This window comes from Orycteropus afer, unplaced genomic scaffold (genome assembly GCF_000298275.1).
Source record: "Orycteropus afer afer isolate SDZICR_OR568_19922 unplaced genomic scaffold, OryAfe1.0 scaffold00414, whole genome shotgun sequence".
Classification (NCBI taxonomy): Eukaryota; Metazoa; Chordata; class Mammalia; order Tubulidentata; family Orycteropodidae; genus Orycteropus; species Orycteropus afer.
Window position 1 is genome coordinate 2,036,161 of NW_006922001.1, and position 26,354 is coordinate 2,062,514.

Here is a 26,354-nt window from a genome sequence, read left to right on the forward strand (position 1 = left end):
ATCTAAAAAATTAAACCCAACCCACATGCTATCAGGTCAATTTCAACTCATAGCAACTCTATAGGACAGAGCAGAACTGCCCTATAGGATTTCCAAGGCTACAAATCTTTCTTTATAGAAATGGACTGTCCCACCTCCTCCCATGGAGTGACTGGCAGGTTTGAACTGCCACCCTTTGCTTAGCAGTCAAATGCTAAGCAAATGCCACCATTTATATATTGCAATTTATATGTTATAATATATGTAATAATATACTGCGTATAGTATACAATTATATGTAGGTTGTTGTATTTATACATAAATCTAAAGAAAAGATGATAAAAAGTGTAAAAATTTAGATAATTATTTTCATACAAATATAAGTAAAAATTGAGACCTGTATAGCTAATCAAAGTTTATGGAGTTACTAAGTCTGGAACAATCAGTATTAAAAGTTAGTATGTTAACTGCTAGCATCATACACATTAAAGTTTGTTATCAATGATGGGCCACTTTTCATGATTTCATACAACAAGTCTATTAGATTGAATAGTTCTTAGATTCTCTACCCCCTCCAAAATGTCCATAATTTTGGACTCCATAACAAATTTTTATGTATTTACTAATGTCAAGAAGCTCTGGTGGCAGAATGGTTAATGCATTCAGCTGCTATCCAAAAGGTCAGGTTTTCTGACCCACCAGTGGCTTTGCAGGGAAACATGAGACAGTCTGTTTCCCTAAATATCTACACCCTTTGAAACCCTATGGGGCAGTTCTACTCTATCCCATAGGGTCACTATGAGTTGGAATTTCCTCGATGGTAGTGTTTTTATATTTTTTTTCCCTACTGTCAGAAAATTCTATTTTATTTTTAATTTAAGAAATGAATATGTAATGAGAAAGTTCATATTAGTGCAAACAATCTGAAACAAAAGACATTAGTATGGAAAATTTAGAATTGCTACATATAGAGACATTTGATATTTCTGCACTCCTGTCTTATGTGGAATAGGATTAATACTGTATTAATATTAGGTGAAGTCTTTTGATTTTATCATCTTCCCAAAAATTAAAAAGTACATAAAGTTCTAAATAATTTGTCCTAAAATATTAGACATTAAGGATCAAAATAGAATTAAAATATGTCAGTATTCTTCTAAGTTTTAACTACCTCATTTTTTGTTTTGTTTTGTTTATTTTGCTTTTCTGCTGTTTTTCTGGTAACATTAATCAGGTCACCATATTTATTTTATTTTTTTCCCCACTAGGGGAAGAATAAAATAATTTCAAGTTGTTACAAGTGTTAGTATACAACTAAATGAAAAGCAACCAATAGAATGGCATATATTTATAGATATTTGAGTATAAATACAGGCTTACGTTTAATCATTTAAAAGCCTTGTACAGTGTCTCTAAGTGAAACCCAGTAATAATTGTTTTCCAATAAATCATGGTTCTTCTTAATCAAATGCTTCTCATAGCTCTAAAGTGGTATTATGTGTTTATTGATGAACTGATGATTTCAAATGGTGGTCACTATGAGTGCAAATAAAGTACATTAATCTGCAACTCCTATGACATGGACCAGTTCAGTGTTCTTTCCAATTAAATATGTGTCTGGGTTTATTGTAAAACTCTTTAAAATGCAAAATCTATTTCCACAGATATGAGTGAAGCCAGAGATATTTCCCAATGTGTTAAGGTTGTGAAAAACATTCTCCCAGGTGATACATAATTATGGTCCACATTGAGTAGCAAGGGCTTTATCCACATTCCTCAAATATCATTGCACATAATGTTTGTCCTTTCAGACATCTTCTGGAAAAAGAATTCCACAAGTATGAGTAGTGTGCTTTGTCCTGTCTTGGAGATTCCAGATGGAGATTCACAATAACAACAACAATATGGAACCAGCTAAAATTTCTATAATATAAATTTTCTGACATCATTTGACTATAGAGTGCTTAAAGCATATACAATAATCATGTATCATGATAGAATATTAATTGAAAAAAACCTGAGTTCCTAACAGATCTGAAATCATTGGTTGAGTGGTTGGGTATGCCATAGCTGTGATTATAAGTTTCAGACACAAAGAAAGTAAATATCTTGAAATTTTAAAGTCAAATTTTAAATTTAAAATAATTATTAAGTAATTATAGGCTCATGGTATGGATGAAAGAAGTAACAATTCTTAATAATAACTGCCTTGTATAGAGTAAGTATTCAATAAATTGTTAAATTGTAACTCTTAATGATTATCAGTAATATTAATTCCACAAATGATGTTTGTCTGTTACTTTTCAGATTCTGCCTGGGTCATCAGAAAATAATATGAAATGATATAAAAATCTACTCTGTGATTAAAATCATGTTTTGACAAGTTTTTTGACGCATTTTTATAGGAATTGTTGATAATACGCTTTTAAAATTATTGGCATATCTACCCTTTGTCTGTACTTCAAGCTGGATAATGACAAATGATTTAGACTGTTTTATTGAATTTGCATGGGTTAGAGTAAGCCACATTAATTATTACTATGTCATTCTTGCAGACTACCAGGAACTGAGACAAAACATAAGTCAAACTAAATGTAATTAGCATTAAAATGACTCAAACATGAAAAATAATCGAATAGGTCCTGAAGTGTCTTACTCTTGTCAACAAAGGAAGATCATACTTGTTTGCAAACATTCATTTTAATTGCTTTTCCTCATTTTCTGAAATATGAAAGATGTTTTAGTCTCTCTCCATAGCAATTTTTGTTTTCAACATTTTGATTTACACTGTCATAAATAATTAATCTGACTTTTAAGTTTAGGTAATTCTAGCTAAAAAATCTTATAGCATGAATATGAGATGTCCATCTCCATAAAATGTAATTATTTTTTTTTCTCTCCAGATGTGTAATATTCGGTGTTAATAAGTTTTGTGATCAGTGCATTTTCTTTAGAACATAAATGTCTCTTCTAAGGACAGTGAATATTGTGTTGAATGTAAGATACAACTAACCCAAGAGAAAGATGATTTTATGTGGGAGTTCTGATCAATTTCTGCTCAACATGCCTTGTCACCCACCAAAGCCAACCAAACCCACTGTCACTGAGTTGATTCAGACTCACAGAAACCCTATACAACAGAGCAGAACTGGGTTTCCAAGGCTTTAAATATTCATGGAAGCAGACTGCCTCATGTTTCTCCTGTGAAGCGGCTGGTGGATTTGAACAATTGAACTTTTGGTTAGCACTCAAATACTTAATCACCATGCCAATAGAGCTCCCATATGCCTTGACAAGGAGTGGTAAATACCCAAAACCCACTGCCATCAAGTTGATTCTGTCTTCTAGCAACACTTTAGGACAGAGTAGAACTGTACCATAGGGTTTCTGTAAATCGTTACAGAAGCAAACTACTTCATCTTTCTCCCACTTTTCTTAGCAGCTTTTTGACTAGCGGCTGAATGTTTTAACCACTACATTACCCAAACCACTGCCATTCAGTCTATTCCGGCTCATAGCAACCCCCATTGAGTTTCCAAGTTTGTAAATCTTTACAGAAGTAGATTTCCTGTATCTTTCTCCTGTGGAGCAGCTGTTGGATTTGATCCCCTAACTTGGTTAGCAGTCGAATGATTTACCCACAGCATCACCAGAGCTCCTCAAATCCTTACCACTGACCAATAACTATAAAGGGAGAGTCTAAAAAATGAAAGAGTGAGACAGGATGAAAAAGTTCTGACTCCTAGTGACCCCTCCTTGGGTTTCTGAGGCAATATTTCTACGGAAGTAGATTGCCCAGTCTTCCTTCCAAGGATTGGCTGGTGGGTTTGAACTACCAGTCTTCTGGTTAACAGTCAATTGCCTTAGGCATCATGCTACCAGAGCTCCTTCTAGAAAAGAGAGAAGAGGAAAAGTGATAATTTTGTTAGGAAAAATATAGGGAGTGTCCTGAAAACAAAAAGGGCTTAAGATAAAGCAGATAATGGTAGGCATCCATTAGTGTTTTTCCTTTTGTGAACAAAGTACTTAATCATGTGGGTTGAGCTGAGAAGTGCCAGTTAAAGTAATCTGAGACTATATTACATAAATGTCTGTTAGAATTTAGGTCTTCCAATACTTATAATAGGACAGCTCCATCCTTGGATTCCTGTAACTGAGGGGAGAGATCAGGTTGAATCAGAGTAAAAGAGCCACACAGGAAGGATGGGATAAACCCACATACAATCCTTATCATAGACTGATACCAGAAAATCTAAGCCTCTTTCTAGTTCAGTCATGGCTAATGTCCAGCAAGTACATACTCTTTTGCCTGTAGTAACTCAAAAATTACTGAAATACTCATACACCATGGTAAAAACCTAAGGCCAGCATTACCTATGTGCCTTCTTTCACGCTTGTGCAGCAACCTTCCAGGGTATTCCTTGCTCCCTGATAATATCTGGTATAGCATGTGCTCAGGGATCATACTCTAGCACTAGAGCTGTCATAAATGCTAACAAGTATGTATGCATCAACAAAAGTTGAAATGAGCTCTGAAATATGAAAATGAAACTCAAAGGGCCCAAAGCAAATTTTGTTCCTATTTCACAGTCCATGTAAAGTTCATTAAAATAGGTGTGACAATATCATTAAAATAAATTTTAAATTGAAAACATTTCTCTCTTCATTAGTTATACTACAGAGGAAAATATTCATAATCTTATTTTGGAAAAATAAATAAAATTTTGTTCTGTGACAGCCATTTACAAATACAACCAAATTAATGTTTTTTGCTTTTTGTTTTATTTTAAATAACTAATCATATGTAATATTAATATGCAAGCTCTAATTATATGGCCTGAATTAATCACTTCTCAAGTAAAATACAGGCACCCTTCAGGATAATGCCATTAACTTAATTATAATGCATTTGATGATTGCATAGCCTTTACTTTCCTTAAGGAATTGCACACCCATCCACTTTTAAAATCAGTATTCTCAATCTCATCTTTTATCACTTTCTTATTTATAAAAAAAAGAAAAAAGTCTAGAGTTCCTGTTATATTTTCACTTGATGGGTTTTTTTCATGACAAGATTCTTTGGCTTATGCTAGTCCTTTTGCCTGGAATATTTGCCGCTTCTTACTAAGCCAGTGACCCCTTCACTCATCAAGGTTAAAATCAAATGACATCTCCAAGCCATACTGTCTGCATCTGTAATGCCTTGCCAAATGCAGTTTCCTATAAATATGTCAAGTGAATCATTCTACCTAAACTCTTTTCTAATTTTTATAAACTTTCAACAGTATAAGAGAAACAAGCCTGCCTTTGTAATACATTTATCATATTCCATTAAAAGAATTTACTTCTAAAGTATTTCAAAAAGAAGAAATTATCTAAATGAGAAATGAGACTGTCCTGACTTAATATTGTGGTATTGGCAAAGAATGCTGAAAATATCATGGACTGCCAGAAAAACAAACAAATCAGTCTCAGAAGAAGTACAGCCAAAATTCTCCTCGGAAGCACGAATGGCCAGATTTCATCTCTCGTGCTTTGGTCATGTTAGGAGAGGGCAGCAATCACTGCAGAAGGATATCATGCTTGGTAAAGTATGAAGTCAGAGACAAAGGGGAAGACCTTCAGCAAGATGGACTGGCAAAGTGGCTGTGACAATGAGCTCAAGAATTGCAAAGATTGTGAAGATGGGACAGGACCAGGAAGTGTTTTGTTCTGTTGTACATAGGGTAGCTATGAGTTGGAGCTGACTCAATGACACCTAACAAGATCTCCTTATTTTAAACAAAACAACAACAGCAACAAAAACTTACTGCTGTTGAGTCAGATCCGACTCATAGTGACTCCTCCTTGAGTTTCCTAGGCAGTATCACTAGAGAAGTAGATTGCTCAACCTTCCTTCTGTGGAGTGACTGGTGGGTTGGAACCACCATCTTTCTGGTTAGCAGTCAAATGCCTTAGGCACTACACCACCAGAGCCCCCTTATTTTAAACAGTGGGCTTTAAGTGATCTTAGAATAAAAAGTTTTATTCCCAGTTACACCTTTTTAATATATAAAAAATATACTTTCCATATTTATATTTGCATTCTTGGTACTGTGGTATGTATAAATATGCAAGCTCTAATCAATGGCTTGAATTAATCACCTTTCAAGTAAAATGCACACATCCTTTAGAATAACATCAATAACTTAATTGTAATGCAGTTCGTGATTGAATATGTTTTACTTTACTTAATAATATAAAAAAAGTTAATTAATAACAGTATAAGAATAATTTTGTTGTCATAAGATTCCCTTTTCCTTCTAATAATGGTTTTAGCTTTCTGTAAGATATTTTTTATTAAAGAAGAATGTTTTAAAATACAGTGGAATGATAAAGCTAGCAAGAATCGTTTAGATTTTTATATATTTTAACAGTGATTTCTGAACTTGTATTGTTTTTATTTTGCATCACAGCCTGGTAGATACAAAATGTCATAATTTTAAGCAGAATAAAATTATTTTAGCTTACATCTAGCAAGGAAGAAAATCCACAGAACCAAAGTTGGTAAAGTTTACTAAAAAATAATAATTCTTATATAGCAAATTGTAAGTGATGGGCACTATTCTAAGTGCTTTGCAGAAAGATGTGCATTGGTGGAAACTCACAACAACCCCATTTTACAGATAAGAAAAGTGAGGCACAGAAAGGATCATTGAGTTGCTCAGTACCATAGGTTTTTGTGGTGGCATTCAAAGTCATGCAGTGTGCCAGACTCCGTCCACTAACCTCTTGGCTGTACTTACATGTCAGATATGAAAGGAAGATCCCTTTCAGCAGGGTGCAATGATGAAGCTTACAGAGTGCAAGGGAAAGTTTACAGATTGCAAGGGATAGCACAGCAGTGCTTTGAAGAGTAAAGGAAAAATGGTTAATAGAGATTGTGCATGGTGGAGTGGGAAAACAGAGGATGCCGTTAGGAAAGAACCTACAAGAATATAGAAATAAAGTTAGGAAAATGAAACACATATTTAAAGGATCATAATAGACAAATTACGGTGCATAGTTTTTATTTAGAATAGTGAGAAAGATTAATATGTTTACAGTTATTTGCTGAATATTATTTCATACATTATCTATTACCTCTATAACAGAAATCACTCTTAAACTCATTTTCTACATAAATTGATTCTTGTACTTGAAGCTGTGTATTTATTTTTTACATCTTAGATATTATCTCTTTTATTATTTTTGTGATATCTTTCTCAATGACCTTTCACCCATTACATGAGTAAGATACCATCATATAAGGAAATAATTTGCTACTCAAGGAGGACTTTGCTTAAAGAATGAAAATAATTTGGAAACTAATAAAAACTTCTAGGTAAACATTTCCTAGATAAGAATTCAATTTCTAAGAGCAGCAGTTTATATCACTCTTTTCTTTACAGGTAAACCAGTAATGATAGTGACAGAATATATGGAGAATGGCTCTTTAGATACATTTTTAAAGGTAAGATATGTGATGAGTTTAATTATTCAAAGTGTTATTTATATATTGAACATGACATTGAAGATAGCATTGAGCCCTTTTAAAGATAAAGGTTTAAATGGAACTGAAATATCTGAAATCAAAATAATTATACTGCAGTGATTCACTTTGATTTGAAAATTATCATATTAGAAGGAGTCACCATTGACTTGATGGCAACATTTTTTGTTTGTTTGTCTTGTATTCTTATTTAAGTAGATGCTAATTCTCCAAAAGAAGGAAAGAGTGTAGGGAGGAAGGAAGGAAGGAAAAGAAAGCAGGAAAGAGAAATGAGGAGTGGAGAGGGAAAGATAAGAGGCCAGGGAGGAGAAGAAAGGAAAAAAACTAAGTGTTCATAAGCACTTCATTTCTTCAAAGTACGTAATAGGTAGAGCAAGGGCGGATGTCCAAAGGATCCATGCAAATCAACCACATTATTGAATAGGTTAGTGAGGGTCTGTGGAGCCCTAAGTTCTCATACCTCATCTGACAGCCAGCCACTATTACTTACATGGGCAGAGTAAAGATGTAGTGGTAGCCAATGTTCTCAGATCTTTCAGAATATATATTTTTTTAATGTACGAATCTCCAAATTTTAAATGCTGATAACTTATTTTATGTATAAATGTATCTGTGGATATGAAAAAAAAATTATAGACTGATAGTTTGAAATTTCTAATACAGGGAGTATTATTATAGATAAAGGAAGTTAATAGGACGATGGCATTGATGACAGTTATATGACTGGCCTGTGTAATGGATTTGTTAGTAATCTACTGATAAGGCAAGCTTTTCCTTCAATCTCCAAACTGCTCCATATTCTGTTGCCAAATTGTTTATCCATATCCCCAAGTCCTTAAGTCTATAAAAGTCACATAATTCCTTTATTTCAAATAATCATCATGTGAGTTGTGTTCTGTGTGACCACAATATGTTCTTTGCCCTTGCCAAAGACAGTACATTCTGAAAAATTGCAACCATTTCTCAGTCATTTCCTTCGCATCTGCTGTACAGATAGTATTTTCCCTTATCTCTTATGGCCATTTCATCTTCACTTCAACGTGTCTATCCAACTGGTTTCTTTCAATTTACCTCAAAAATTTGCAGTCACTAGGTGGAGTGAGGAATGCATTCCTCTGATGATGACTCAGAATAAAAGAGTTATAATACAGTAAAGGGTAACATAATAAGATATTTGACTAGGGCTTTCAAAGCCTTTATTCTTTTGGACTATGCAGAGGACTGATTAACATTACCAAGTTAATTATATTTTTTCCTGTTTCTATTTCCTTCAGATAAAATTGCATCTGAATTTTGATGGAGTGATAGTATTATTTTGGAGACTGAAGGAAGATCATTTCATATTTTTCCCTAGTGACTGGTGTTACTTGATTAATATTTCTACATTGTCTTTACAGAAAAACGATGGGCAGTTCACTGTAATTCAGCTTGTTGGCATGCTGAGAGGCATCGCTGCTGGAATGAAGTACCTTTCTGACATGGGCTACGTACATAGAGACCTTGCTGCCAGAAACATCTTAATCAACAGTAACCTTGTGTGCAAAGTGTCTGACTTTGGACTTTCCAGGGTGCTAGAAGATGATCCGGAGGCAGCCTACACCACGAGGGTGAGATCTAACAGAATGCATTTCTGAAGCACTAGACAAGAGGAATTTAATTTTTAAAGATTTTTAAAGAAATAGCAAAAAGGGTATTCTTCTGATGATGTCAGGAAGAGAGATAGTACCAGAAGTGTGATAATTCTACTTGTTGTTCAGAAGTAAACTCAGACAATAATGATGTTTTAAATGTAAAAGAAAAAAGATTTGCTTAACAAACAGTAATTCAGATCCCATTTTATTCTAGTAAGTGACTTAATGTATTTCTTTCTTCTAAAATTGTAATGCATATGTTTTTCTTTTTACATCCAGGAAGATATTCCAAGCCTACAATCTCCCTTCTTTCTCCATAATACATATTTCTTATAGATGAATAGTTGGTTGCCTGGGTTTACATGTTTTAAAAATGAAGGGGAAACAATATTTTGTGAATTTTGAAAAGATTTATGAATTGATTTTTACATTAAAAAGCAAATAAACAAACTTGATAATGTGATAGATTTTTCCCATAATTCAATTTCAGTCATTTGTAATTTGATTGGATTAAATAAGATACCTACCTCTTTCAGAAAACATATAATCTAATAAACCAAAAAATAAATAAATAAATAGATAGATAGATAGATAAATAAAATGCCAATGGAAGAGAAAAGCAAATCTAAAAGAAAAACACCATATACAGGAAAAAGTATGACTTTAAGTGTTTAAGATATCTGATTTTCATGCTTATCTTATTAACTGTTGAATTTCTTAGGGTTGCATTCAGCAACCTAGATTTACAATTCCAGTATTAAAGGGGGCGGAGCTTGAGGAAGCACCAAGGGAATTTGAGACCTTTACTCTGTTAGAAAGTCAGGAACACATACCTTATTGATTTGCTTGACTGCCTGCCTTCTCCTATTTAGGGCTGCCATCCTGAGTACTGTAATTGAGATGTGGGTCCTGTATGTGCTCCAGTAGTCAAACAGAATTTAAACTAGAAACCTTCAGGACAGCCAATTAGTAGTCAGTCTACAAGTGCTTATGGACTGAGATATATGAAAAAAGACTACATGCTGTCAAATAGATTCACTTAAAAATGCTACATCTCTTTCTAGATATCTTCAGTGAGGCAGCTATATCCCCAGATACATTTGAAGTAGTATGATGGAATTTTAACAATTCTTTTTTTTCTTTTCTTTTCAGGGAGGCAAGATTCCAATCAGATGGACAGCCCCAGAAGCTATAGCTTTTCGAAAATTTACCTCAGCTAGTGATGTCTGGAGCTACGGAATAGTGATGTGGGAGGTTGTGTCTTATGGTGAGAGACCCTACTGGGAGATGACCAATCAAGATGTAAGTCTGGAACTATTCTTCCAACTTTGGAACAAAATGCTTAGCTCTCTGAGCTGAGAGACTTATAATGCTTCTCATTTCTGAAAATGACAGTTGCTTTAAAAAAAAATGCTTTGCTTACTCTCTGATCTGTTTTGCTGTTGTTGAAATATCTTTAATGCAGAAGCTCAAAATGATTTACTACAAAGGAAAGTTACTGTTATATAAAAATGTATTCCCTTGCCAGTCAGTTCCAGCTGTACTGTAGTGATGCTTCACTCAATTTATGTCAGTATCATTTTCAAAAATGAAGAGGCACCAAAGAATGCATATTGACAGGAAAGGTTTTTTTTTTTTTTTTTTAAGATTTGCATTTGATAAAGACAGCCAATGTTCTAAAGCTAAAGGATGAATGACGTTGGTTTAATAGTAGATGCTCTTAAAGAATAAAAAGGAATAGTCTGCTTCTATAAATTTAAAAATATAAAAAGAGTTGTATTCTTTATTTCATTTGAAAAAAATGGGATGTTTCACTCACAATGGAAAAATAGTTCATGCTTAAGATAATAGAAAGATAAAATTGAAGAAATACACAATTACTATACCAGAAAGAATTGGTCATTGTTAAACTGTTTCAGTAAGTTGCATATGATCAAAGATGAATGGCATAAAAGGAAGACATCCAAGCTGTACTGAAGGCAATGTAGAAAAACAAAGTTCCAGGAATTAACTGAATACCAACTGAGATGTTTCAACAAAGATGCAATGCTTGAAGCACTCACTGTCTGTGCCATGAAATTTGGTAGATAACTCCTTTGCCAGAAACCTGTAAGAGATCTATCTGTATGCCCATTTCAAATAAAGACCATCCAACAGAATACAGAAATTATCAAACAATATAAATTATATCACATACAAGTACAATTTTGCTGAAAATAATTCAACAATGATTGCAATAGGACAATGTAATATTTGGAGCTGTATGTCAATGGGTCTGGACCACAATTCTGTGTGGTTTAAGCAACTGTGATGTGGGTTTTTCCAATGATGAGATCAGATATATATGTTTTGAGCAGCCAATCCCTTGAAAGGGAATTTTCCTAGGGGTGTGGCCTGCTTCCAGTATATTTGTGGACATGCCGGAAAAGAGACATTCTTCTGTGGATCAGAATTCTGTTGTGCTGCTACAACTGTCCATGAGTGAACAATCCACCATTCAGCCTGAAGATCTTGGATTCGTCATTCATTGGTGTCAACAGCCAGTATACTGCCTGAAAACCTTGAGCTCCTCAGCCCTTACAGCAGTGTGAGTCAGGAAAACCCTCCAGCTTTATGTTTGATCCAAAAACTTGGGACTTGCCAACTTCTATAAGTCTGTGAGCCATTTTCCTAAAATAAATTTCACTTTTTCTCTCTCTCTCTCCATATAAGCTTTACTGGTTTTCCTTCACTAGAGAACCCAGTCTAACACTGACAACAACATGAAACTGCAAGAATCTCAAGACAGATTCAGAAGGGGAAGTTGAACAAGGGATATTATTGCTGAGGTCAGATGGATCTGAGCCAAATGCAGGAATACCAGAAACATGTTTACCTGTCTTTTATTGACTATGCAAAGCCAATTAATTATACGGATCATGATAAATTATGGATAACATGGTGAAGAATGAGAATTCAAAAGTACTTCATTGTGTTCAAATGGACCTGCACATAGACTTAGAGTCAGTCATTAGAGCAGAACAAGGGGATATGTATGGTCCACAATCAGGAAAGTTATGCATCAGGGTTTTACCCTTTCACCATATGTACTTAACCTGTATGCAAATAATCTGAGAAGCTGGACTATATGAAGAAGAATGTGGCATCAGGTTTGGAGGAAGACTCATTAACAACCTACAATATGTAGATAACACAACATTCCTTGCTGAAAGTGAAGAAGACTTGAAGCACTTACTGATGAAGATCAAAGATTACCATCTTCAATATGGATTATATCTCAAGATAAAGAAAACAAAAATCCTCACAACTGGACCAATAAACAACATCATGATAAATAAAGGAAAGAGTGAATTGTCAAGGATTCATTTTACCAGGATCCATAATCAATACCCATGGAAGCAACACTCAAGAAATCAAAGGACACATTACATTGGGAAAGTCTATTGCCAATGACCTCTTGAAGGTATTAAAAAGCAAAGATGTCACTTTGAGGACTAAGAAACATTCACCCAAGCCATGCTATTTTCATCACCTCATATACATGTGAAAGCTAGACAATGAATAAGAAAAAACAAAACATAATTGATGTCTTTGAATTATGGTGTTGGCAAAGAATATTGAAAAGAATACACTATGGACAAATAAGAATAAACAAATCTGTCTTCAAAGCAGTACAGGCAGAATGCCCCTTGGATTTGAGGATGATGAGAATTCACCTCACATATTTAGATGTGTTATCAGGAGGGAACAGTCCTTGGAGAAGAGCATCTTGTTTAATAAAGAAGAAAATCAGTGAAAAAGAGGAAGACCTTCAGTGTAATAGACTGACACAGTGACTACAACAGTGCACTCAAACACAGAGAAGATTGTGAGGATTGTGCAGGACAGAGCAGTGTTTTCTTTTTTTGTAAATAGGGTTGCTATGAGTTGGAACCAATTCAATGACACCTAACAACAGTACAATTAAAGGAACCATAAAAGAATCTTCTATTTAAGTTCATAACGTTTACTATATGATGATTGGCATATGGCTTTCTAATCTTTGCTTTTGTTCTCAATACAGTCTTTTTGTATTACATTTGGATTAAATTGTAACAACAGAATCATAAAAGCAGCTAACATTCATTGAGCCCTTACTATGTGCTGTACACTCGCTTAAGCATTTTACCAACTAAAATCTCCACTTCTCTATAAAACTAGAATACTGAACAGTATTTACTCTTTAGAGTATTGAAGTGAAAAAGATTTGTTTTTTTCTCCAATTATTTCTTTCAAATATATTCTGTAACATCTCCCTCTCCATGCCTACAGGGGTTTCTAGATAGAAATTAGCTCTTTAGCCAAATTTTGTTGAAAACAACAGTTTCATTACAGTAATTAAGAGCCTCATATATATAAAAAAAAAATCAAGTCCAGTATAAATCAAAGTCAGCCCATATATACTTCAAAGAGTTCTACATTACCATAAGGCCAACCTAGGGAAGGCAGATGCCAAGAGAAGGTTGTCAAGCACCAAGGAAATCCCCAGACAGCAACCACCACTGATCTGTCAGTTTGTCATACTGTGGTGACTTGTGTACTGCTGTGAGGCTGGAGGCTATGGCACCAGTATTTCAAACACCAGCAGGATTACCCTTGGTGGACAGATTTTAACAAAACTTTCAGAGTAAGACAGACTGAGAAGAAGGCCAGGACCATCTACTTCTGAAATAATTGGCCAGTGAAATGTTATGAATAGCAGTGAAACACTGTCTGATATATTACTGGAAAACTTTATGAATAGCCCTAAAACATTGTTTCATATAATACCAGAACATGAGACCTTCAGGTGGGAAGGCACACAAAATAAAACTGGGAAAGAGCTGTTTCCTCACAGTATAGTTAACTTTAGTAATGTGAATGTACTAAAGCTTTCAGAAGCTCCATTTGCTAATGGGACATGCCTCAAAATGGGAAGAAACAGCTGAAAACATCCATTAATAATAATAATCATAAAACTCACTGCCATTGAGTTGATTCCAACTCATAGCAACCCCCTTTGGGTTTCTGAGGCAGTAAACATTATGGAAGTAGATTGCCCAGTCTTTCTTCTGCAGAGTGGCTGGTCGGTTTGAAACTTGACCTTCTGGTTAGCAGTCAAGAGCCTCAAGCACTGCACCACCAGATCTCCTACCATTAATAATGTTGTTGTTGTTGTTGTTATGTGCCATTGAGTCGGCCCCAACTCATAGCAACCCCTCCTTGGGTTTCCGAGGCAGTATCACTAAAGAAGTAGGATTGCCCAACCTTCCTTCCGAGGAGTGGCTGGTGGGTTTGAACCACCAGCCTTCTGGTTAACAGTCAAATGCCTTAGACACTATGCTACCAGAGCTCCTACCATTAATAATAGGTACATGGAATGTATGAAGTATGAATCAAGGAAAACTAGAAGATGTCAAAAATGAAATGCAATGTATAAAGATCAATATCCTACACATTGGCTATTTCACCTTCAGCTGAAATAGACTGGTATCAGCCATTTTAAATCAGAAAATCATATAGTTTACTATGCCAGGAATGACAAATTGGAGAGGAATGGAGTTGCATTCATCATCAAAAATAATGCTTTGAGATTGATCCTGAAGTACAATGCTGTTGGTGACAGGATAATATCCATATATTTACATGGAAGACCAGTTATGCTATTATTCAAATTTACACATGAACCACTAAAGCCAGAGATGAAGAAATTGAAAGCTTTTACCAGCATCTGCAGTTTGAAATTCACCAAATATCAATAAAGATATATTGGTGATTACTGGTGATAGGAATGTGAAGTTGGAAACAAAGAAGAACTGGTACTAGGAAAGTATAGCCGTGATAAAAATGATGCTGGAGATTGCATGATAGAATTTTGCTAGACCGACAACTTACTCATTGGAAATATCTTTCTTCCACAACATATATGGCATCTGTACATGTGGACCTCACCAGCTGGAATGCAAAGGAATCAGACTAACCACATCTGTGGAACAATGAGACAGAGAAGCTCAATATATTCTGTCAAAGCAAGACCAGGAGCTGATGGGAACAGGCCATTAATTGCCCATATAAGACTTTACGTTGAAGCTGAAGAAAATTAAAACTAGTAATGAGAGCCAAAATATTACCCTGATCATACCTGAACAGAATGTAGAGACCATCTGAAAAATAGATTTGATACATTGAACACCAGTGACTGAAAAACAGACGAGTTGTGAGATGACATCAAGAACATCATACATGAAGAACACGAAAGGTTATTAAAATAACAGTGAAGGAAGAAAAGACCACAATGGATGTCAGAAGAGACTCTGAAACTTGCTGTTGAATGTAGAGTAGCTAAAGTGAAGGAAAGAAATGATGAGATAAAAGAGCTGAACATAATATTTCGAAGGACATTTGAGATAACAAGGTAAGTTATTATAATGAAATGCGCAAAGACCTGGAGTTAGAAAACTGAAAGGGAAAAACACACTCAGCATTTCTCAAGCTAAAAGAACTGAAAGAAAAATTCAAGCTTCCAGTTGCAATCTTGAAGGATTCTATGGGCAAAATATGGAATGATGCAGGAAGCATCAAAAGAGACTAGAAAGAATACACAGTCACTGTACAAAAAGAATTGGTCAATGTTCAACTGTTTCAGGGGTAACATATGATGAAGAACCAATGGTATTGGAAGAAGAAGTCCAAGGTACACTGAAATTAATTTCAGTGAACTGAAAGAATTGGCAAAAAACAAGGCTTCAGAAATTGACAGAATACCCATTAAGATGTTGCAACAAATGAATGCCACTCTGAAGGCACTTACTCATTTATGCCAAGTAATTTGGAGGAGAGTTACCTGGCCAACTGACTGGAAGAGATCTACTTTTATGCCCATTCCAAAGAAAGGTGAGCCAACAGAATGTGAAAATTATATAGCAATATCACTAATATCACATACAAGTAAAATTTTGTTGACAATGATTAAAAAATGATTGCAGCAGTATATTGATGAGGAACTTCCAGAAATTCAAGCTGGATTCAGGATAGGATGTGGAATGAAGGATATCATTGCAGATGTCAGATGGATCTTGGCTGAAAGCAAAGCACACCAGAAAAATATTTACTTGTGTTTTACTCACTATGTAAAAAAAAAAAAACAAAACAAAACATTTGACTGTATGTATCATCACAGATTATGGATAACATTGCAAAGAATGGGAATTGGAGAACACCTAACTGTGCCCATGAGGGACCCGTACATAGAACAAGAGGCTGTCTTTTGCACAAAACAGGGGGATACTTGTATCTTTTGCACAGCACAGGGGGTTGGTTTGAAATCAAGTATGGCATGCTTAGGGTTGTATCTTTTCACCATATTTATTCAGTCTGCATGCTGAGCAAATTATCCAAGAAACTGGGCTATCTGAAGATGAACATGGCAACAGGATTGGAGGAAGACTTAATAATTTGTGATATGCCAATGACACAATCTTGCTTACTGAAAGTGAAAATGACATGAAGCACTTACTGATGAAATCAGACTACTCTCTTCAGTATGGATGATTCTTCTTCTCTTCTTCTTCTTCTTCTCTTCTTCTTGTTCTTGTTCTTCTTGTTCTTGTTCTTCTTGTTGTTCTTGTTCTTGTTCTTGTTCTTCTTGTTCTTGTTCTTGTTCTTCTTCTTCTTCGTCATCTTCTCCTCCTCCTCAGGGCTGTGGAGTTGGATATGACTCATAGCACCCCCTCTTTGGGTTTCTAAAATATTACCCTGAACTTGCCCAACCTTCCTTCCAAGGAGTGACTGGTGGGTTTGAACTGTCAGCCTTCTGTTAGCAGTCAAATGCCTTAGGCATTATGCTACCAGAGCTCCGTCAGTATGGATTACTCCTTAACATAAAAAACAAACAAAGAAACAAACAAAACCTTACAGCTTTACTGATAAACAGAATAACAATAAATAAGTGGAGAAAAGATTGAAGTTGTCAAATATTTCATTTTACTTGGATCTACAATCAACACCCGTGGAAACAACAGTCAAGAAATCAAACATTGTTTTGTACTGGACGGATCTACAAAGGACCTCTTTAAAATGTTGAAGAGTGAAGATGTCACTTTGAAGGCTAAGGTATACCTAAACCAAGCCAGGATATTTTCAATTTTCTCATATGCTTCTGAAAGTTGGACAATGAATAAGGAAGATCGAAGAACAGTTGATGCCTTTAAGTTATGGTGTTGACAAAGAATCTGAAAGTAACCTGAATTGCCAGAACAACAAATCTGTCCTGGAGGAAGTGGAGCTGGGATACTCCTTGGAAGTGAGAATGGCCAGAAATCATCTCACCTACTTTGGTCATGTGATTAGAAGGGATACCATTCCCTGGAGAAAGATACCATGCTTGGTAATGTAGAAGGTCAGTGAAAAGGGAGAAGACAGTCAAGGAGATGGATTGACACAGTACCTACAATGATGGGCTCAAGTACAGCAAGGATTGTGAGGATGGCACAGGACCAGGCAGTGTTTTATTCTGTTGTACACAAGGTTGCTATTTCTTAGAGCCAAGTCAATGGCACCTAACAGCAGCAATACTTGTATACTTTGAGTCTGTTCCATGTGTGTCTCATCTTGAAACCACCCAGCTAGCCCTCAATACAGGGGCTAAAGGTCAAAAGCAAGCCCACTTGCACTTAAGCCTGTAACAAATCTGTTAAAATCTCATTGGCAATCCCATAGTGAGAGTGTTTACAGGGTTAGACATGTCAAAGTTATATGGTAAAAGGCTGTATACAGGGAAGTGGGAAGGAATTGGGAAAAAAAAAAAAATATATGATTTAATAAATTTATGTAATTGTTTCCAATTTTTCTGTGTTATGTCTTTATTTTCTGTTTTCTTTTTTTGATGCTTCGTAGTAACTTTGGGCATTGTAGCATCATCATCATTGAATCTTAATCTCATAGGTGGTTTTGTGTTGTAATGGAGCTCTGTGATATAGTGGTTTAGGCTAACCAAAAGATCGATGGTTCAAACCCACCAGCTACTCCACAGAATAAAGAAAAGGCAGTCTGCTTTCATAAAGATTTGCAGCCTTGGAAACCCAATAGGGGTGGATATGAGTCAAAATCAACTCAATGTCAGTGAGTTTGTTTTTTTGGTTCTTTGTTGTTATCTGTTTCTATTATTATTATTATTATTTTGGTTTTTAATTTTTTTCCCTGACTTCAGTCATTTAAGAAAACTTGATAATCTTTTTGTTGTTGTTGTTATGTGCCCTCGAGTCAGATTCGACTCATAGCGACCCCTCCTTGGGTTTCCGAGGCAGTATCACTACAGAAGTAGATTGCCCTATCTTCCTTCCAAGGAGTAGATGGTGGATTTGAACCATCAGCCTTCTGGTTACCAGTCAAGTGCCTTAGGCATTATGCTACCAGAGATCATACTCTTTTAGATAACTTTATTTCAATCCATTTAAAAAAACACAAAAGAGTGTTGAAGAGTGAGTTCAGGAAGTTATAAGAATAAACATTAATGTGTTGGCTTTGACTAGATTTCTAAATCTAAATGAGGTTTACTGAAAATGATTGTACAATTTCATATCTTTGTAAAATTTCTGCTTTTAATGCAGTGTCCAGTGCATGCTTTGTTATTTCCCCAGAAAGCACGAAATTTGATATGTCCCATTTTCTAAACAAATTTGTATCCAAGAAACTTGACAAACCTACTATATTTGAAGATCCTAATCACTCAATATCTCTTTAGAAAAAGCCCTTAGAGAGCAAAGTAGAGCTGATTTGGCAGTTTCAAATGGTATCTCCCATAATCTCTACATGCCAGATGCTATCTGATTTTAAAAGGGCTTTGACACCATGAAAATGTTACGTTATTGAGACATGCAGGATAATCTATATCTCTCAGAGGAGACCTTTCTCTGTGTCAAACAGAGAGAATACAGCAATAGGTTTCTTTGATGTAGGATTTCCTCTGCCATCAGAGAGAAAAATCATAGCAATATATAATAAAAATAAACAAGAATGACTAAGATGATTTTAGGTAAATACCATACCATGAACTTTTATTCAAGCTTTGGCAGCCGATATAAGAACTTGTAGTCAATAGAAACTTATTTATTGATAGCAAACATATTAAATGTCAACATTTTTCCAGAACATAAAATAAAAACTAAAATAATAAGATATGTCATTTCATTGCATTTTTATATTTAGTGACAATATCTTTCTCTCAGTTATTGGGAAATGTATGAATACACAGAAGTCTACTAAGTACATAGAAAAGAAACTTCTGGAAACTTGTTTAAATAATTAATTTTTCAGTTTCTCATGTTAGATTTCATTGTTGTCCATTCTTTTAGGCTGTCTGTATTGAGTAATTTTATTTTTATTCTACTGATTATATCCTGGAGTTTTATTAATATTTCTGTTTGTCTAGATCTTATCTGTAAAATAACAAGAATATTTGACTCCAAAAGGATGTTAACCCACCTTCTACTGGTTGTGCCTCTAAGCTTTCTATTGCTGGTTTAAATTTCCAATGGAATATAATAGCTCTCTTTTTTTAAACTTATGTTACTGTCTTTTTTTATGGCAAAATCAAGTGTCTGCATGTAATTATCTAAAAGTGGATTATGAAGTCCTTAGTTCTCACCTAAATATTGCAAATTTCCAAAATTTGACAGAGAGCAAATCATTTAGCTTTTTAGCCTTACTCTTCTTGTTATGTGCTGTCAAGTCGATTTCAACCCATAGCGACTCTATGTGACAGAGTAGAATTTCCCCGTAGGGTTTTTTGAGTAGTAATCATTATAGGAGGAGCTCTGGTAGTATAGTGCCTAAGACACTTGATTGCTAACCAGAAGGCTGGCAGTTCAAACCCACCAGCCATTTCTCGGAAGGAAGGTTGGACAATCTACTTTCATAGGGATACTGCCTCGGAAACCCAAGGAGGGGTTGCTATGAGTCGGGGCCGACTCGGTGGCACGTAACAACGACAACAACAACAATCCTTATAGGAGTATATCCTTAGGCCTTCTTCCTCTGTAGCCACTGGGTGGGTCAAACTACCAACCTTCAGGTTAGCTGCAGTGCACTTAACCATTGTGCCACCAGGGCTCCTTAACCTTAGGTGTAATAATGCTTAAAATGAATGTGCTGTAATGGTTGTAAGGTATCTGTTTTAGGAATTTATATTCTCATGAGTCTTACCTATTTTGAAAAAGTGATACATATTAGAATATCAGTCTTGTTTACCAAAAAAGCAAATACATTAAAAAAAAAAAAAAATTTTCCTAAAATCCAGGCAACTTTCTTGCCCTCTCAGTCAGTTTTAATAACTTGAAAAGGAAAGGAAGGACTTGAATAGAAGATGTCTATGATCTCTTTTATCTCTGGAACACTACTGACCTAAGTTTGAGGTAGTAAGAAAAAGATATGCTCAAAATATCCTTAATAACTACCAAAATATGAAAAAAAATCCTAGAATAAAACTGGTGGATCTTAAAGTAAGTCTATGGAACTGAGTTAATTTTCAGGAATATGTTAAACTTTAGTTATTTTAGGAGCTTCGTATACAAAGGAATAAAATAACTTTTATTTGTGGCTTGTCATGTATGTAACTATAATATATAATACAGGTAGACTTTCAATGCTTAAACAAAACTTAATTCATCAAAACACACAGCTAGTGTGGTTAATACTAGAATTCTCATAATTTTCATGGCCAGTGTAGTCTGCTTCTTTGCAGCACAGGCCTACTTCTTCACATGGTTTAGGGAACTAATCCTCTATGTTCTTTTTTTTTTTTTCCCTGTGGAAAAATCATAAGAGGGAGATTATGGCACATACTTACAGTCCCTGTAGTTTCAATTAATTTCTTAACTGCAACTGGTCATAATCATATCCCTCCCACACTGTCCTTTCTGGATTCTCCTTACCCTCACCTATAACCTTAGGAAGTCATGTTGGCTTACTCAGTCGTTGAATATATTTGTCATTCCTGTGGGTAATGTTTATAGACCAGTGTTACTACAAGGGAATAATGAAAGGACCCCAAGAGGATCACCTGAGTTCCACATGGGTTCTTCCCTGACACCAATGTGTAAATTCAGCACATTCAGCATCTGCTGCTCGATATTAATTACTCTTACTATCATGGAAACTCTTTTTTTTTCTGGTCCTTGAACACACATATTCCAAAGTACTCTGGCGGCTGCTAACACTAATTTTCACGGGTCCCTTATTGTGTCTCCTGATAAGAGTCACTGGAAATGCAGTAAAATACAGTGGTCTTTGATTTAATACATGTAGTGAATGCTGAAGGAGCTCAGATAGCATAGTGCCTAAGGCACTTCACTGCTAACCAGAAGGCTGGCAGTTCAAACTCATGGAAGGAGTAATACCACCTTGGAAACTCAAGGAGGGGTTGCTATGGGTTGGGTTCAACTCAATGGCACATAACAACAACAACAACAACAGTGCATGCTGAAGAACAGCAGTCTGTATTTTCAGAGTCTTGTTGCAGATTAGTGCTTAAATTGTCCCTTTAGAAGACATTTTCACACTCTTTCAGGTCAACTGCTTTTGCATTGTGAATTATGTGCAGCAGTGTGCAAGACCTAGCTCATGCCAGCTTACACATTGTTAGAAGATTTCTACCTGGCTGACATCACATTAGTAGCTTACACTTGGCATACAGAGACTAACTATACTGTGTAAATCAGAAAATGGTACAAATCTCTTTTCTCCCTCTAGAAAGTCAATATTAAATATTTACCAGCACATCTGTGAGAATGTAATATTCTCACCCATTCTTCACTATAAAGTGGGTGCCTTAAGTGCATGATTTACCTTATGGGATTCTGGGATTGTTGGTTAAGTATTCCAAAAACCTCTCTAGTATTTATGGCTGAGGCCCTGTTTGAAGAAAAGGCAAGTCCATACCCTGAATCACTATATATACCTGGAAGAATGAATCATTGACCCTTCTATGATAGGGTCAGCAATTTAGTCAACTTGCCACCAAGTGAGCAGTGTGATACCAGGGGTTCAATGTTGGGCTTTTCATTTTAGAAAGAGAGACAATGTGCTATTAATTTTTCCACTACTGATTCACATGTTAATACCATGAAAATGCTTGTTGTAGTTAGGTGCCTTCCAGTTGGCTCCAACTCGGAGTGACCCTACATACAACAGATAAAAACATGGCCCAGTCCTGGGCCAGCCTCACAATCCTTGCCATACTCAAGCCCATTGTTGTAGCCACTGTGTCAATCCATCTAACTGAAGGTCTACCCATTTTTCACTGACTCTCCACTTTACCAAGCATGATATTCTTTTCCAGGGAATAGTCTCTTCTGAAAATATGAGCAGAATAGGTGAGACATGTTTTCGCTATGTTCGCTTCCAAGGAGCATTCTGGCTGCAGTTCTTCACAGACAGATTTGTTCGTTCTTCTGGCAGTGTATGGTGCTTTCAATATTCTTTGCCAACACCACACTGAAAAGCATAAACTCTTCTTCAGTCTTCCTTATTCATTGCCCATATTTCACATGATATGAGGCTGTTGAAAATACCATGGCTTGGGTTAGGTACATCTTAGTCTTCAGAGAGACTTCTTTGCTCTTCAGCACTTTAAAGAAGTCTTTTTCAGCAGATTTACCTAGTGCAATATATCATCTGATTTCTTGACGGCTGTATCCACTGATGTTGATTGTGGAAACAACTAATATAAACTCTTTGACAACTTCAATCTCCTCTCCATTTATCATGATGCTGCTTATTGATCCAGTTCTGAGGATTTTCATTTTCTTTATGTAAGGTGTAATCCATACTGCAGACTGTAGTCTTTAATCTTCATCAGTAAGTGCTTCAAGTCATCTTCACTTTCAGCAAGCAAGGTTGTATTGTCTGCATATTGCAGGTTATTAATGAGTCTTCCTCCAATTCTGATGCTACACTCTGCTTCATATAGTCCAGCTTCTCAGGTTATTTGCTCAACATACAGTTTGAATAAGTATGGTGAAAGGATGCTCTCCCTTCCTGATTTTAAATCATGCAATATACCCTTGTTCTGCTCAAATGACAGCCTCCTGGTCTCTGTATAGGTTCTTCACAAGCAGAATTAAATATTCTGGAAGTACCAATTTTTTCCATGTTATCCATAATTTGCTATGATCCACACAGTTGAATGCTTTTGCATAGTCAATAGAACACAAGTACACCTCTTTCTGGTATTCTTTGCTCTCAGCCAAGATCCATCTGATATCAGCAATGAATTCTCTGTCTCCACAACCTCTTCTGAATCCAGCTTGCATTTCTGCAAGTTTCCTGCCAATATAGTTTTGCATTCATTTTTGATTTATCTTCAAGAAGATTTTACTTGTGTGTGATATTAATGATATTGGTCAATAATTTCTATATTCTGTGGGATCACCTTACTTTGGAAAGGATACAAATATGGATCTCTTCCAGTCAGTTGTCTTCCAAATTTCTTGGCATAGACAAGTGATTGCCTCTAGCATGGTATCTGTTTGTTGAAATATTTGTTGAAACATCTCAATAGGTATTCTGTCAGTTCCTGGAGCTTTGTTCTTTCCAAATTCCTTCAGTGGAGTTTCAATTTCTTTCTTCAGTACCATTGTTTTGTTGATCATATGCCACCTCTGAAACATGTGAACATCAATCGTTTTTGGTACAGTGACTCTTCCATATTATTTTGAAGTTTCTTATATCATTCAATATTTGGCCCATAGAATCCTTCAATATTGCAACTCAAGGCTTGAATTATTCCTTCAAATCTTTCAGCTTGAGAAATGCTGAGTGTATTCTTTCCTTTGCACATTTCATTATAATAATGGACTTTTTTTTTTTTTTTGCTGCTCTTTGAAATCTTCTGTTCATCTCTTTCATCTTTTCATTTCTTTCATTTGCTTTTGCTACTCTACATTCAAGATCAAGTTTCAGAGTTCCTTCTGAAATCCATTTTGGTCTTTTTTTCCTTTCCTGTCTTTAGTGTAGTAAATTACATTTGTTGTTTGTTAAGTGCTGTCGAGTCATTTCTGACTCATAGCGACCCCATGCACAACAGAACGAAACACTGCCCAATCCCGCACCAGCCCCACAATCCCTGCTATACTTGAGCCCATCATCGCAGCCACCGTGTCAATCCATCTCGTTGAAGGCCTCCCCCTCTTTCGTCGACACTCCACCCTACCAAACATAACATCCTTCTCCAGGGAATGGTACCTTCTTACAACATGACCAAAATATGACCAAAATAAAAAGTAAATTACATATTATGGCTTTTCTAGCCAATTTCTTTTTAAACTCTGTGGTGGAATTTGCCATGAGAGACTGAATAGCTCCTGATTGTTAAAGTTATCCAACTGGGGTTTTTTCTCTTGGGAATAGCATGGAGTAATTTTCTGGGAAGTTCACTCTCTCAGGTGTGTAGAACTCTGATGTTGGGATTGGTTTTGATCACTCTTCCTGGTTCAAAAGGAACCCTCCTAGAGGCAGAGACTGCCAGCTGAGAAAGACATGCTGCTGAAAGAAATGCACTGCTGACAGATGTGAAGAGACCTGCTGCTGAGAGATATGAGAGACACTCACTTCTGAGAGACATGCTACTGAGAGACACTATCAGCTGAGAGACATCCAGCTGAGAGAGGCTTAGTGGATTCCTGAGCTTGAATTGTAGCCTGTTGCTTTCCTAATAAACTTCATAATCTATGAGTTCTGTGTAGCCACTGAAGTGAATTATCAAACCCAGCAGAGAGGCAGTGGGTGCTGCTGGAGAAACATTTGGTATCAAGGTTAGTAAGAGGAGTGGAGGCTGGTGGCATGTCTGGCTTCATAGGAGCAGGCATTGGGCTGCTGCTGCTGATTCTGCCTTCCTCTTGGTAGTTAGAGGTCAGAAGATGTGGCTTCCTTTCCTCTTTTGCACTGCCTTTTAATGACTATTTGCTTTCTTCATGTATGATGTTTTTGATGTCATCCCACAATTTATCTGCTCTCAGTCATTGGTTTTCAATGTCTCTCAGTCATTGGTTTTCATATGGTCTCTAACTTCAGGTGGGGTATAATCAAAGTCATATTTTGGCTCTTGTGGACTTGTTTTAATTGTCTTCATCTGAAGCTTGAACATGCATATGAGTAATTAATGGTCTGTTCCATAGTCAGGTACTGGCCTTATTTTGGCTGAAGATATTGAGCTTCTCCATTGCCTGTTTCCACAGATGTAGTCAATCTGATTCCTGTGTAGTACATCTGGTGAGCTCCACTTGTATAGCTGTGGTTTATGTTGTTGAAAACAGGTATTTGCAATGAACAAAGTATTGGTCTTGCAAAATCCTATCAAGTGATCTCTGGCATCATTTATATCAAAAAGGCTATAAATTCCAACTACAAGTGAGTCTTCATATCCAACTTCCACATTCTAGTCACCACTAATAATCAACATATCCTGATAGCATGTTCAGTCAATTTCAGACTGCAAAAGTTGGTAAAGATCTTCAATTTCCTGGTCTTTGACTTTGATGGTTGGTGTGTAAGTTTGAATTATAATAGTATTAACTGGTCTTCCCTGTAGATGTATGGATATTACCCTATCACTGACAACTCTGTACTCCAGGATAGACCCTGAAACTTTTTTTTTTTTTTTTTATGATAATGAATGGCACACCATTCCTCTTCAATTTGTCATTCCCAGCAGAATTGGCCATATGGTTGTCTGATTCAAAGTGGCCAAAACCAGTCCAGTCAGCTCACTAATGCCCAGAATTTCAATCGTAATATGTTCCATTTCATTTCTGACAACTTCAAATTTTCCTAGATTCATACTTCATACATTCTACATTCTGATTATTCTTGGATGTTTGTGGCTGCTTCTTCCCATTTTGAGTCATGCTACATCAGCAAAGGGTTGTCCTGAAAGGTTTACTCCATCCACATCATTAAGATTGACTCAACTTGGAGGAGACAGCTCTTCCCCCGTGGTAGTTTGAGTGCCTTTTGACCTGAAGGGCTCATCTTCTGGCATTATATCAGACAATGTTTCAGGGTTATTCATAAAGTTTTCTAGTACTATATCAGACAAGGAGCTCTGGTGGCATAGTGCCTAAGGCATTTGACTGCTAACCAGAAGGCTGGCAGTTCAAATCCACCAGCCACTCCTTGGAAGGAAGATTGGGCAATCTACT

General features: G+C 35.9%; 1 protein-coding gene across 1 annotated transcript in view; it reads left to right on the forward strand.

Annotated features, from left to right (window-relative positions):
* EPHA5 (EPH receptor A5) overlaps window positions 1-26,354 on the forward strand; it is a 617,348-nt gene that overhangs the window by 562,777 nt on the left and 28,217 nt on the right. Inside the window, exons 13-15 of the mRNA XM_007953798.2 lie at window positions 7,410-7,471; window positions 8,908-9,117; window positions 10,294-10,443. Coding sequence (XP_007951989.1) covers window positions 7,410-7,471; window positions 8,908-9,117; window positions 10,294-10,443 — 422 coding nt within the window. The remainder of the gene's footprint in view (window positions 1-7,409; window positions 7,472-8,907; window positions 9,118-10,293; window positions 10,444-26,354) is intronic.